The sequence below is a fragment of the Conger conger genome, chromosome 13 (assembly GCF_963514075.1).
Source record: "Conger conger chromosome 13, fConCon1.1, whole genome shotgun sequence".
Classification (NCBI taxonomy): domain Eukaryota; kingdom Metazoa; phylum Chordata; class Actinopteri; order Anguilliformes; family Congridae; genus Conger; species Conger conger.
The window spans coordinates 4735936-4751371 of NC_083772.1; the positions used below are offsets into that span (position 1 = coordinate 4735936).

The 15436-nt window shown below is 49.9% G+C and overlaps 1 protein-coding gene across 1 annotated transcript in view; it reads left to right on the forward strand.

Moving 5' to 3' along the window:
- Window positions 1-15436, forward strand: part of kirrel3b (kirre like nephrin family adhesion molecule 3b) — a 217256-nt gene that overhangs the window by 165245 nt on the left and 36575 nt on the right. The window contains exon 5 of the mRNA XM_061217519.1: window positions 7914-8064. Within this exon, the coding sequence (XP_061073503.1) occupies window positions 7914-8064 (151 nt within the window). The remainder of the gene's footprint in view (window positions 1-7913; window positions 8065-15436) is intronic.

The window sequence follows — 15436 nt, forward strand, 5'->3', positions numbered from 1 at the left end:
TTTAAGGTAGGGGTCCAGGTGTGTGTCTAAGGTAGGGGTCCATGTGTGTGTCTAAGGTAGGGGTCCAGGTGTGTGTCTAAGGTAGAGGTCCAGGTGTGTGTCTAAGGTAGAGGTCCAGGTGTGTGTCTAAGGTAGGGGCCCAGGTGTGTGTCTAAGGTAGGGGCCCATGTGTGTGTCTAAGGTAGGGGTCCAGGTGTGTGTCTAAGTTAGGGCCCAGGTTTGTGTCTAAGGTAGGGGCCCATGTGTGTGTTTAAGGTAGGGGTCCAGGTGTGTGTCTAAGGTAGAGTCCAGGTGTGTGTCTAAGGTAGGGGCCCAGGTGTGTGTCTAAGGTAGGGGTCCAGGTGTGTGTCTAAGGTAGAGGTCCAGGTGTGTGTCTAAGGTAGGGGTCCAGGTGTGTGTCTAAGGTAGAGTCCAGGTGTGTGTCTAAGGTAGGGGCCCAGGTGTGTGTCTAAGGTAGGGGTCCAGGTGTGTGTCCAAGGTATGAGTCTCCCTGGGAGAAAAGATGAACGGTATGTTTCTCTCAAAAGGACAGAGCCATGACCGACAATAAGGATGGATACCTCGGAAAGTTTCATGAAAAAGTACAAACCCAAAAATAAATGCAGCTAGCAGGCAAATCACGGATTGGCTCTTGAGGAGCGGTCAGTCTGGGTAGGAGGGACCTGAGGTTGGGGGGTAGGGTGTTTGTTTACGCCCTGCGGGTGCTTTCGCGCGAGCGTTCGGCCCCGGATTGATCGGAATCGGAGTCCCCCGGGTCCCGGGTCTTCGGCGGGCTCGTGGGAAGATGTTTCTCTCTCCGTGCAGCGAGCACACGGTGTCAACGCGCGCAGGCAGATGGAGATGGGATAAGGCTCTCATTACGTTCTCACGATTAATCTCTCCCTCTTCCCTCGCCCCTCTCCCCAGCTCCCCGTCGCCAAGCGTGTCCTCAGAAACCCGTTAACACAAACCCACATGTTTTACCCACAAGCCTCGCCATGTTTTACCCACAAGCCTCGCCATGTTTTACCCATAAGCCTCTCTCCTGCATGCGGCACACATTCTCCTGCATGTGGCACGTTACGCACGTGCTGGAGACTGAATAACTGATGTGGTTTTCTGTCAGAGATCAGGGATTTCACAGGGACAAGATGCGGGAGTTTGAACACGGCAAACTGACAACCCCGCCCCTTCCTAACCTTTCCTAGCAGTTGCTTTAACCCCTGACGTCATCATGCGTTTGACGATCGCAGACAGGCGGCGCGTGTCTATACAAATCAGCTGCATACAGAATTCTCTCCAGGCATGAGTATAATGAGGGGGTTTGGAGCCATTGCGGCTCTTCTGTCGGCTCTTAACAGGCAGGTGGATGCCACTGATTGAGCCAAAATGGAAGACTGCACCATTTGGATAAAAAAAAAAAAAAAGGCTGTTGGAGACGACTGCTTTCTCTTAACGTCTGTCTATAAACACGACAGCCGAAGTGTTCTACCTCGCCAAAATCACAGACTGAAACCGAGCTTAATGTGAGCAATCCCTTCCCGAGGTTCGTTCCAATAAAGCACAATGTGTTCAATTAAAAAGTCATTATTTTGCCTGAATAATGGACGTTGAGTGCTTGGGTAGATAATTGACTGCCCTTAAAGGCTCTCTCCCATTGTTAATGAGAACAAACGAGGACGGATGTCAGCGCGCGGAGCCAGCCCCCTGACGGGTCGCTCCGACCGGCGGGAGAGACGTCGGCCCGTCCCGGGTGGACCGGCCCCGGCGCTGGGACTCACCGTCCGGGGGCCGCGGCGTAAAGACGTTTAAAAACCCCGGGTCCCCAGGCCCCCCGCCGGGCCCCAGGAAGAGGCCAGTGTAACGGCGTGTCAGTGGGGAGCGCGTGTCAGGCGCTGGGGCGATGTCTCCGGGGCGCGGTTTCACTTCTTCTTCTCCGGAGATAAGTTTTCTTCCCCCTCTCCCCCTCGCCTACCCCCGTCTTCAAAGTGCCGCCTTTATCAGTCTCTCAATTTCATTATTTTCTCCTCTGCCTTCATCTCAGCAAACTTTGCCATATAATTAGAGAGATTTCTTTTAAATAGCAACGCTCACCAAAAGGCAAAAAAAAAAACCTTCTGGAAAGAGTTACTAATTAACTTCTGAAAGCGTGCATGTTTTATAGATGTCAAAATTCTTCTAGTTCATTCAGACAGGTAGAATGCTTAATGGTGGATTGGAATATTAATTTGAAATGTGCCTTATTGGTGTAGTTTTCCCTAGCTCTTTGTTTGACTTGCTTTGTGTTTTTCACAAGTTTCTTGCTTCCTCATTGTCAGATTTTTTTTCCCTTTGTCCGGCTAATTAACCTCCATGGCTTGGTGGGAGTTTGGAGAAGTTACAAGAAGCCTTTAATTAATTGGAAAGGGACCCAACAAAAAGAAATGTAATCAGAAGTTGAAGCATTTTGATGAGATAAATTGATAAAAAGGGGTCGCTTATGAAACTGAGGCCTCTTTATAAGCTAAACCCCCCCAAAAAACCCAAAAACATTATAAAAAGAGTATTATTACAAAAGTGAAAATGTGTTTGAAATGAAGGCTTTGATAATCTCTGTTCTGAAGCTGTACAAAAGTCTGATAATGGCTCTGCATAGTGAGGATGGGATGGTCTGCAATTAGAAAACGACGGTTGCAATTGACCTCTCATCTCGGTTTTTTTTCTTCCCGTCAACTGAGACTTATGAAATGAAAGGCCTGTTCAGTTATCAACAGAATGCTAATGTGGACCGACTCCGTGCCTCGTTTGTCCCTGCCCATAATGAGGTCACCATCTCAAAGGAAACAGGACCCTTCTGAAGGTGCTGTGATCTTGCAGCAAAGGTCTCCAAGCACGCCTTGATCAGAAGGCACATTTTGCCAGTCCCCTGCACTGTGCGCAGTATATTGAGCCGCTGTTTAAAAGTTCTATTATAAACACAGGCGATGCCTTTAAACCTAACGTCTGCACGACTACTTAAACAGCACCTGTAATCAGCAGAGTTCACAGAGCGCATAATGCGTTATAATAAGGGGTTTCATGCGCCCGCGAATGACTCTCACAGTTATGAGTACATTCTGTTAAAGCGACACATATTTGCATCCAGGGTAATGTACGTATCTTACGTTTTGAACACTGTCCCTCCATCCAGAAGAGTATTTACCGGAGCGCATCCAGATAAGGGGCCTTACTCACGGTTCAGAAGTGATGCAAGTCTGCGGTCTCTTGGGTCTCTCAGCCTGCTTCTTCCACCGCAATTCACTGGGAGAAAATACATGAATAATTATGTGTGTGTCGTCTGTCGTATTGTGAATACTAATGCATGTGGATGGCTTAAGCCCTATTACTTCCTTAAAGTTGCATAAAGTTTTATCGCACTGACCAGACTCTTTGTCAGTCAGAACCATTCGGGAAAATGTGCAAGGGGCAAGGTTAGATATATACACTCAGTGATCACTTTATTGGGTAGACCTGTACACCAGTCAGTTGTGCGGCAGCAAATAAATGCGTAAAAAAAATCATGCAGACACGGTGAAGAGGTTCGGCTGTTTCTCGCACCAAATGTCAGAACGAGGAAGAAATGTGACCTGAATTTGATTCGACCGTGGAATGATTGTTTGAATATTTCAGAAACCGCTGATCTTCTGGGATCTTCATGCACAACAGTCTTGAGAGTTTGGTGCAAAAAAATAAATAAACATCCAGTGAGCAACAGTTCTGCAGGCAGAAATGTGTTGTTAATGAGGGAGGTCAGAGGAGAAGGGCCAGACTGGTCAAAGCTGACAGGAAGGTGATCGTAATGCAAATAACCATAGTGTTATGCAGTAGAGCATATCTGAACACACAACGTGTTAAACCTCTAAGTCGATAGGCTAGCAGGAGACTTAATAAGTCTAAAAAATAAGTCTATTATATACCTCATAAAGTGCTCACTGAGTGTATATAAAATGTAGTATTTTATGTATTAGTTCATCCGGGCTTACAACCAATAACCAACATATAAATATAAATGTTATAATGTATTTATTTAGTCTTCCTAGCCTATAGTCAATAACCAATTCGCTCAAGGCAATTAAAAACAAAAATCTTTGCCCCAAATAAAAGTATTGATTAAGAAAAAGAAAAAAAAACTACCGGTATGTTGCATCCCACTCGTTTACACAATGCTTTTATGACTCGTGCACAGGACACACTGAAGACAGCGAGTCACTGTCCCCATTCCGTGCCCGCATGATGCCAGCATGCTGTAGAAAGCTGAGGAAACTGGGCGTGTGGCTCAAAGACAAAGCCGCTGGAAGATGCTTGCGTTCATTCACCGTCGGAGGTCGGAATTTCCCAGTTGAAATTTCCAACTTCCGACCTCCAAGCGTTCCAGGTGCATGACGCCAAAACGTAAACAAAAAACATGGCTTACCGAGAACAACCGGTGGTGTTTATAATTTATGCACTTTGTTGTTTGTCGCTCTGGGTAAGAGCGTCTGCCAAATGCCTATAATGTAATGTAATGGCAGAAATAATTAATTCGTTAACTGTCTAGCTAATCTGCAAAAGTCAGCAAATGGTATATATCCGAATGGTTTCACATGTTTTTAGCTGGCAATGCGCAGAAAAAAGATCTGTCTGATGAAGCGAGGGACTACGGGGAAACAAGTTCAGCTACGTCCACCGTTTTAAGCTGTGTGATAGATAGCAGAGCACTAATTGATGTTTTACTAAGCGTCGGCTTAGAGTTAACGCTCGTATCTGAATCACGGTGCAGTTTCTCAGAGTTCATATAGGCTAGTTGTTTCTTTGAATGGGAGGCGTTTACGTACACAACCTCAACATTTCTTAAGATACAGATGATAAGTTTACAAATATATTTCGAAATGTGTTTGGAGTGTAACAAAACTAATAACCAGGGACCGCTAAGACATGAACTATATCGGCAACTGTTATTACAGTAAGCTACCAACCAGCACCCCTGCTGTCAGGTGTGACTGCCAGCGAAGTGGTGCGAATGTACCTTTGAGCAACATGCTTAACCTGAATCTTTACATTACATTATTGGCATTTGGCAGACGCTCTTATCCAGAGCGACATACAGTTGATTCGACTAAGCAGGAGACAATCCTCCCCTGGAGCAATGCAGGGTTAAGGGCCTTGCTCAAGGGCCCAATGGCTGTGCCGATCTTATTGTGGCCACACCGGGATTAGAACTACCATCCTTCTCCAGATCACTGTGTGATCCTTAAGATGCTGGTTATAAGCATGTCTGCTATAAAGCCATATAGTCAGAAGACTGTGCCGAGAACCAAACTTCGACGGCACAGGGTGAGTCCTGAATCCATTTATTTGTGTCGACGGTTACACCACTAATCAGTCTGTCCACTGCCTTGTGTCATTTGTTTTGTGGGCTCTCTTCAGAGTGATAAGGGTGAGTGACTTGCCCAACCTTTAGAGATGTTGCCAGGGGCGATGTAGAAGTAGAAGAGCATGAACGATTTTTATGTTTCCCTTCGTCCATCGTATGAAAAAATAGCTTTTTTTTCGCAAGCTGGAGGCTGCGATATGGGGAAGCGATCCGTTGGCCATTTCGGCTATTTTAAGAGCCGCCGGGCTGCGCGTGTGTGCAGGTTCCCACAATGCATCGGGCACATACAAGATTAATGGTTTCAGACAGGTCGTGAGCAATGGGAGAGGCAGCCCTGATTGTGTCAGGGAGGATATTACATTGACAGGTTCCTAAGCTGGCAGTCGATACGTCCTGCTTTATAAAGGTAGCTTCAGACCCACAATGCCGTGGAAACCTCGAACCGTAACTACCGTTTTCCTCAAGAGGACCCTGCTGAATTCAGAGCGGGGTGAAGCAGGGGAAATTCAACCGATAGTTTACTTTTTTTCTATTTGGTTTAAGCACAAGACATGTAGACAACCAGAGACTGAGAGAAAGGATATGTCTCACAGCATATCCATCTTGATACCTACCGCCTTTTGTTTTTGCAATTCTAGCAGCAGAACAGAATTTATTTTCACGTAGTGTTATTTATTTACCGCGGGCGGCTGTACACCTATGCGTCTGTTAGTCGCCTCGCACAGCGGAGCTCTACCGTCCATGGCACAGAACTGAGCCAACGCCGCGGTGGCTCCTCTGAATACCGGCTAATTGGCTTCCCGGGTCACCTGTCTGTGCTAACGTGCGTGTCACCCTGCTGTAGACTGGCCCCGGCACGGGTCTTTACATGTGTTGGGAGCTCTTCGGTCCTGCACCGCGGGGGGACGACCCCCGTGGTCTTTCGGCTGGAGGGTGCGTGTGAAACGATCGCGTCGGCGCGGAGGAGACCGCGCGGCGGGACAAACCTCCGCTTACCGCCGAGGTCACGGCCCCGCTGACCCCCCGGCCCTCCAGGAAAATAATCACACGTTCCCCGGCACACTGATGTGCCATCATTATTCCCCTCGTTTCACCGGGATGGTAATACAAAGGTTCATTATGTCCCACATCCAAATGAGAGTGGAAAAATGTAGAGGTAATTACTACTATTAGCGAGTATGCTGTCAATATCCCCATGCCATGACAGGCATAATTATCATGTAACTTTTATGGGGGCTAAAAATGATATTATTCTCACCTTCTCTTAACCCCAGCGGGGAAGACGGGGCAGGGAGGCTCACTGCTGCTGGTAACGTGGGCAGCAGAGAAATCTGCACTTCAGAGGAAAACTGCTCTCCGGAAAAGAGCTTAAGATCTTATAGCTGTTCTCTGGAAAACCTCAGAGCTGTTCTCTGGAAAAAAAACCTTATAGCTGCTCTCTGGAAAAAAAACCTTATAGGTGCTCTCTGGAAAAAAAACCTTATAGGTGCTCTCTGGAAAAAAAACCTTATAGGTGCTCTCTGGAAAAACCTTACATCTTCTTTCTGGAAAAAAACTTAGAGCTGTTCTCTAGAAAAACCAGAGAGGTGCAGAAAAAAATATCTGGAGAACATAACACTGCCTTTTCTGAGCGCTTGCCAAATTGTGTTTATTGTTTAAAGTTTGATAAATGCAAAGAAAAAAGCTTTGGAAAAATATGTTTTCTTTCTTTTCTGTATGAATTATTCAGAGCTCTGGAGCTCAAGGCAAGTCTAAATGACTGAAAAGCATTCTGCAAACAGTGTTTATTGAGCTTACGCCACACACAACTTTTTTCGCTGCCTTTTTCCCTCTGTTGTTATTTGCAGGTTTGCTTTTGGATGATTTGTTGTATGCATTTCTTTATTTTGGCAGATTGGTAGAGCTTGAAATAAAAATGGTGGGACATGATTGGCCAATACGAATAGAAGCAGGGGAGGAACACAGGTGCCTGGCAATAAAAGTTTATGCACTGGATTAAAAAAAGGGTTTTTAGTTGTTTTTTTGGTGGTAGCGCAAGGCGGCAGTTGGGCGACTGCCGTCTCCAGTGACTGGGATGTGGGAGGGCCCGGGCGGGTCCAGGCGACCCGTCTCGGCGGGTGACCGCCCGCGCTTCGCTCCCCGCCCGACGTCCCCCCCGTAGCGGCCGCGCCGCGAGACCGCGCTCTCCGCCGCTTCCAAGACGCCGTTTCCGGCGGCACGAAAATAAACCGGCCAATGGGAGCGTGCCACACGCGCCTCCCGAGACCGCGGCAGAGCGGGATCGGAGGTGTCGTGTCGTGGGTGCGTCGGCCGCGGAGAGAGGGAGGGAGGGAGAGAGGGAGAGAGGGAGGGAGGGAGGGAGAGAGGGAGGGAGGGGGAGGGAGAGGGAGAGAGAGAGGGAGGGAGGGAGGGAGGGAGGCGGTCGGCTGAAGCTGACGCCCCCGTGAAAGTGACCCCACAATGTCGGCTCCCCGTTTTCATCAGCAGTAAAGAGAATGTTCTGTCCGTGGGTGTAAAATGTGCTTAACTGTGAAACGACGCTGTGCTCTGGCGCCCCCTGCAGACGCTCCTCCGGGACGGCCGGAGGGAGAGCACCGTGAGCACCCTCTACATCTCCGCCTCCAACATCGAGACCGGCCAGCAGATCGTCTGCCGCGCCTCCAACAAGGCTGTGCCCAACGGCAAGGAGACCAGCGTCACCATCGACATCCAGCGTGAGTAGGCCCCGCCCTGCCCCTCCCGCCCCGTGCTGCGATTGGACCAACCTCGTGCCGATCGTAGAATTAGACCAATGCCTCTTCACCCGCAGCCTGACATGCAGAACGCAGGCCCAATCACATTGGGAGATGGTATTAATATCACTATGCATTACATTACATTTACATGAATGGCATTTTGGCAGACGTTCTTATCCAGAGCGACGTACAGTTGATTAGACTAAGCAGGAGACAATCCTCCCCTGGAGCAATGCAAGGTTAAGGGCCTTGCTCAAGGGCCCGACGGCTGTGCGGATCTTATTGTGGCTACACCGGGGATCGAACCACTGATGAACCACTGACCCAGACATATACCTTAACCACTACGCTACAGGCCACCCTATGCATGTCTGTATTACCATTGAGTACTGCTGTTATGATTTTAAATCTCTTCAGACTTCTGTGTGAAGGTCTGTGTATGTACCCATTTTCTTTCCCCAATACATCCCAGAACACATTCTTAGACATACAGCCCACACTGTCAAATGGCCGACACTGTCTTTGACCAAACCGCTAGGCTCTTTGTGATTAACCCTGCGTGCTGAATGAATCCAAATCACACACGTTTACATACACAGCCACAAGAGTTTCATCATTCAAGCATTGCATAAGAGTTTTGCTAAAAAAGTAACATTTGCTTCAGTCCATTTCCAAGAAATTAATCATTTTAGTGAATCCTGGTCTAGTTTCCATGAATGTCCTCAAAAACGTGAGCGCTTTTTGTAACCGGACCAAAATACATGAATGTAACGTGGGCAGGAAGCAGCCTTTGTCATCAGCCTTTCGTCTGGTTCAGGCCGTGTCTGATTCCTGATGAGACTCCCTGGTCTTTATAATAAGCAAGAAGCACCTACACCTCTCCTCCTTTGAGTGAATAACTAGTGCCTTCCTTTTAGTAAATGGGCAACTTAAAATATTTTTCTTCATTTTTCTTTTTTGCAAATTTCCTGCCCGCTTTTGTCACCTTTCCACCGCCATCAGTCTTTTAGAAGGAGGTGTGCTCCATCCTCCAGAAGGAGGTGTGGCCCGTCCTCCAGAAGGAGGTGTGCTCCGTCCTCCAGAAGGGGAAAATAAGCCCGGCGTGTTAAAAAGAAGAAAAAAAGACCCCTCTGCTTCAATTGTCACGGAATCTTTTCCGATCGAGAACTGTTCGCCTATAAGTGAGGGATTTCGAACAAAGGAATGTTACATCGCTCACAACCCCTTCAGAGCTATTAAGTATGACTAATATAGCAGAAAATGCTATTTAGAGATCCATTACTGTTGACGGCTCCATTCTTTTTATTATGTATGCGGCTGGGAAGCGCCGGTGGAATGTGCCGGAGACGCGGGACGAGCAGACAGGGGCGTAAAAATGATGAACAGTTGTTGGTTGTTCGAACGGCTCGATTCCTTTTTTTATTTTTTTTGGGTGCGGCGGGAGCGCCGGCCCCCTTCTCATAATTATTTTTGGTGACATGTCTGCGCCTCGTGAGCGGGCCGCAGGACTCAGGGTTTGAGACAGGGGGGCTGGTGGCGGTATTCGTATCACGTCTCTCCCTCTCTCTCTCTCTCTCTCTCTCCGGCTCAGGGGCTGTGCCGTCACGGAGAGGAGTCGCGGGGGGAGGGAGGGGGGGGGGGGGGGGATCAGCACAGAGCCGCCGGAGGGGGGAAAGTTTCAGGGAAAGGCACGGCGGGAACAAATGAGAGTCGGGTTTTAACGGCGCCGATTCGCTTGGGCTGCGTCCGGCCGCATTGTCACCGGCCAGAACCAGAACCGCCACATCCAGAACCGCCACGCCACGCCCCGTCCTTTAAAGACGCCTCGCAAAGACGTTAAAAACACGCGTCAATTACACTTTGATTCCTGTGTGCGCAGTATCCGTCTGATAACCCGCCCGGCGCCTGCTGGTCAGATCACCCCACGCTCCACGCCCCTCTGGGCACACGCGTGTGGAGGTGTGCAGCTCTGGGCACACGCGTGTGGAGGTGTGCAGCTCTGGGCACACGCGTGTGGAGGTGTGCACCTCTGGGCACACGCGTGTGGCTGTGTGCAGCTCTGCTCTTCAGCGGTCGCTCAGAGCCCTGGAGACCCGCGTGTGCAGGCGGGGGGAGGCGGGAGGGATGAAAGGAGGGTAATGAGCGCTTAGGCGTCACGCTGTCCTCCGCCCTGAAGGCTCTCAGAACCCGTTTCCCTCCCGCGTGCGTCGATGCAAAGGATTCTGGGGGATGAAAAGAGGCTGTGGGGCTGGGGTTGGGTAACCTGGGCGTTTGGCTGTGGGGCTGGGTAAGGCAGGCATGGGGCTGGGGTTGGGGCTGGGGTTGGGCATGGGGCTGGGGTTGGGTAATGGGGCTGGGGGCGTGGGGCTGGGGGCGTGGGGTTGGGGTTGGGTAATGGGGGTGTGGGGCGTGGGGCTGGGGCTGACGGTCTCTGCTCTGGTTTGTTAATGAGGCGAACAGGTGTTTGATGAATAAGACATGGAGGTATGCGGTGAGGTGGAGGCCCCTCCTCTCTCCCCTACGGGACCTCGCTGCCCCCCACCTGGGGGCGCTGTCTCTTTAATATTGATGAGAGACAGCTGTGCAGGAGCAGGGGGGCTGCTGGGAGCTCAGCGGCCCCGCCCGGGGGGTGCTGTGGGTTTAATATTAATGAGCAACAGCTGTGTGCGGGAGCACGTTCACTGGCCCCTCCTCTCTACGCCCCCCCCCCCCCCCCCCCCCCACCTGCACCGTGTAAACTCCATTAACCGCTCCCAACACACACACACACACACACACATACACTCACACACACACATACACCTACACACGCACACACACACACACACGCACACTCACACACACCCCGCACCAGATCCTTTTTACACACATGAAAGGCAACAAAACAATTCTCAGTCTTGGTGAAAGAAAGAATCCTCTCTTTTTCCTCAGTTTTCTTCTTTCCCTCTCTTCCTGGACCTCTCCTTCTTTCTCTGTCTCTCTCTCTCTTCTCCTTTCTCTACCCCATCACCTTGTACTCGTTTCTTTCTCTCGCTCTCTTTTACCTTTTCTCTTTAACTCAACCCACTCAAGGCTCTTTGTCTCCCACATTCCATATACCCATTCTCTCCCTCTCTCTCTCTGTCTCTCCCCTCTCTCTGTCTCTCTCTCTCTGTTTTACCTTTTCCCTTTCACTGAACCCACTCAAGGATCTTCGTCTCCCACATTCCATATGCCCATTCTCTCCCTCTCTCTCCCTCTCTCTCTCCCTCTCTCCCTCTCTCTCTCCCTCTCTCGCCCTCTCTCTCGCCCTCTCTCCCTCTCTCTCTCGCCCTCTCTCCCTCTCTCTCTGTCTCTCTCTCTCTCCCTCTGTCTCTCTCTGTCTCCCTCTCTCCCTCTCTCTCTGTCTCTCTCTCTCTCCCTCTGTCTCTCTCTGTCTCCCTCTCTCTCTCTCTCTCTCTCTCTCTCTCTCTCTCTCTCTCTCTGTCTCTCTCCCTCTCCCCCTCCCTCCCCGTGGTTCAGTGCCAGGCACTGTAGAACGAGCTGTTTGGAGCCCCATGAGCAGTCCTCTTTGTTCCAGGGGAAATCACACAAACACGCTCCCCACCAAATGCCCCCCCTCACAAACCCCCACGAAACTAACCCTCCCGCTGAGGGCCAACTGAAAGGTTAACACACCTGCCGAGACAGACCAGCGCACCCAGACATTATTACGATATCAGTCGCTACGTACGTGAGCCGTAGGTCTGCCATTTTGGCTCAAATAACAGTCACTGCCTACACGGGCAGAAATTGAGTGTATAGTATATATTTAAAAGACCATACGTGCTATGAATGTTCTGGAAATGCTGACGGACGGCCGGCGTTAAAGAGCGTTAGTGGCGGGAGCCGTTGACCCTCCGCTAGCGTAGCGATGGCGGAGGGGGGGGGGAGGTTAGACCCAAAGCTCGTGGCAGAGTGTCCCAGTTTGGTCCTGGCTGAGAGCACAGGATCGTCCTCGTTAGCGTAGCGTTAGCCAACCCTCGCTCCCCTGTATTTACTCAGCTGAATGTGGACAGAGACACACGTGTGTGTCTGAGGGCCTGTGTCTGTGGGTGTGTGCGTTTGCATCTGCAGCTTGTGTGTGTGTGCATGTGTGTGTGTGTGTGTGGTAGTGTGTGTGTGTGTGTATGTGCATGTGTGTGTGTCTGTGCACGCACGCGAGTGTGTGCACGGGGGTGGTAGTGTGTGTTTGTGTGTGTGCGTGTGTGTGTGTGTTTGTGTGCATGTGTGCTTGTGTGTGTGTGTGTGTGTGTCTGTGTCTGTGCACGCATGCACGTGGCTGTGTGTACAGGGGTGGTAGTGTGTGTGTGTGTGTGTGTGTCTGTGCACGCATGCACGTGGCTGTGCGTACGGGGGTGGTAGTGCGTGTGTGTGTGTGTTTGTGTGTCTGTACACGCATGCACGTGGCTGTGCGTATGGGGGTGGTAGTGTGTGTGTGTGTGTGTGTGTGTGTGTGTGTGTGAGCATGCGAGAGTGCTCGTGCGTGTGTGTGTTAATCCCTTATTGAGTGTGTATTCCAGCTGCCTTCACCCCTGGTTGGCTAGGCAGGTAGCTGATGGATTGTCTGTCCTTTCAAAGTTTACTGAATGACTGGTTGATTCGGTGTGATAATGTCAGCAGCGACAAAATTAATTAAAGGCCCTTGGACTGAAATCATTCCTATTCCCCACACCTTCCAGCTTAACGTGCTTTCCTTTCCGTTCTTTAACAGGCTGCTAAATTAGAGCGATCTAAACATTAGCAATGCACTATTCTTCAGCTTAAGAGCGTAAAATTAATTGAAGTGTAAGGATGGCTTGAGCTTCCCTCTTTCGGCACGGAGACGCTAACAACCTCTGACAAGGCCATATTACTTCCCTGCTAAACACTTAGCACACGAGCACACGAGCAAAGGAAATATGACCAAAGGTCGGGGGAATTAGCATTTGAATAAGAGCAAAATCAGAGACATTAGACAGAGAAGCCCTCGGACTGCAGATTGCCTATGCCAGAAGTCCGTATGTATATTTATATCTCACACAACCAATCACAAAATTACCCTGAGCTCTTTCTTTCCTGCTCCGACGATCCTGATTTTGGACTGATTGCGTTATTGTTTCGTGTGAACACAATACGATGCGATCGCAGCTCTCCGGGGGGAAAAAAAACATACAAAAGAAATCTCAGCTGCTTCAACCTTGGAAACCTCGCAAACCGGCAATTTCCGTGCGATACCCACCCCCCTCCCCCCCCGTAACGACCCCCTTTCTTCCAGTGCATGCCAATATGACCCCCCCCCCCAACACACACACACACACACAAACACACACACACACACACACAAACACACACACACGGCATCCAGTGCACTGTGGTCCCTAGGAGGATGTCAGAGGGTGGTCGCTTGAATAAATGCATTGTAAATAAACCGGGGATGAGAATAATGGCGTTTCTGGAGAATAATTAATGGGGAAATGCAGATGTGCACGCCGGGGGGTGTGTTATCGGGGGAAGAGCGGGGGAGGGCGGGGTGTGTGTGTGTGTGTGTGTGTGTGTGTGTGTGTGCATGCATGTGCACAGACCATCCTAACCCACGTTTAGCCCATACGTGATGCAGTGGGCACAGACTATCCTAACCCACGTTTAGCCCATACATGATGTGCACAGACTATCCTAACCCACGTTTAGCCCATACATGATGTGCACAGACTATCCTAACCCACGTTTACCCCATACATGATGCAGTGGGCACAGACTATCCTAACGCACGTTTAGTCCATACGTGATGCAGTGGGCACAGACTATCCTAACCCACGTTTAGCCCATACATGATGTGCACAGACTATCCTAACCCACGTTTAGCCCATACATGATGCAGTGGGCACAGACTATCCTAACCCACATTTAGCCCATACATGATGCAGTGGGCACAGACTATCCTAACCCACGTTTAGCCCATACATGATGTGCACAGACTATCCTAACCCACATTTAGCCCATACATGATGTGCACAGACTATCCTAACCCACGTTTACCCCATACATGATGCAGTGGGCACAGACTATCCTAACCCACATTTAGCCCATACGTGATGCAGTGGGCACAGACTATCCTAACCCACGTTTAGCCCATACATGATGCCCACAGACTATCCTAACCCACGTTTAGCCCATACGTGATGCCCACAGACTATCCTAACCCACGTTTAGCCCATACATGATGCCCACAGACTATCCTAACCCACGTTTAGCCCATACGTGATGCAGTGGGCACAGACCATCCTAACCCACGTTTAGCCCATACATGATGTGCACAGACTATCCTAACCCACGTTTAGCCCATACATGATGCAGTGGGCACAGACCATCCTAACCCACGTTTAGCCCATACATGATGTGCACAGACTATCCTAACCCACGTTTAGCCCATACATGATGCAGTGGGCACAGACTATCCTAACCCACATTTAGCCCATACGTGATGCAGTGGGCACAGACTATCCTAACGCACGTTTAGTCCATACGTGATGCAGTGGGCACAGACTATCCTAACGCACGTTTAGTCCATACGTGGTGCAGTGGGCACAGACTATCCTAACGCACGTTTAGTCCATACGTCATGCAGGGGGCACAGACTATCCTAACGCACGTTTAGTCCATACGTCATGCAGGGGGCACAGACTATCCTAACGCACGTTTAGTCCATACGTGGTGCAGTGGGCACAGACTATCCTAACCCACGTTTAGCCCATACATGATGCAGTGGGCACAGACTATCCTAAACCACGTTTAGCCCATACATGATGTCCACAGACCATCCTAACCCACGTTTAGCCCATACATGATGTGCACAGACTATCCTAACCCACGTTTAGCCCATACATGATGTCCACAGACTATCCTAACCCACGTTTAGCCCATACGTGATGTGCACAGACTATCCTAACCCACGTTTAGCCCATACATGATGTCCACAGACTATCCTAACCCACGTTTAGCCCATACATGATGTGCACAGACTATCCTAACCCACGTTTAGCCCATACATGATGTCCACAGACTATCCTAACCCACGTTTAGCCCATACATGATGTGCACAGACTATCCTAACCCACGTTTAGCCCATACATGATGTCCACAGACTATCCTAACCCACGTTTAGCCCATACATGATGCAGTGGGCACGGATGTGGAACACGGTTTGGCAGCACTGTCCTTGCATGGTTAGCATTGGGCTATTGGCGAGGTTCATAATATTCCCTCCATCCTGAGTCAGGATCCTGGGGGCGGGAACGTGCGATCGGCTGTCCTACGCACAACACAGAGCCGGCTTTGAAGGCATTCACGCTCT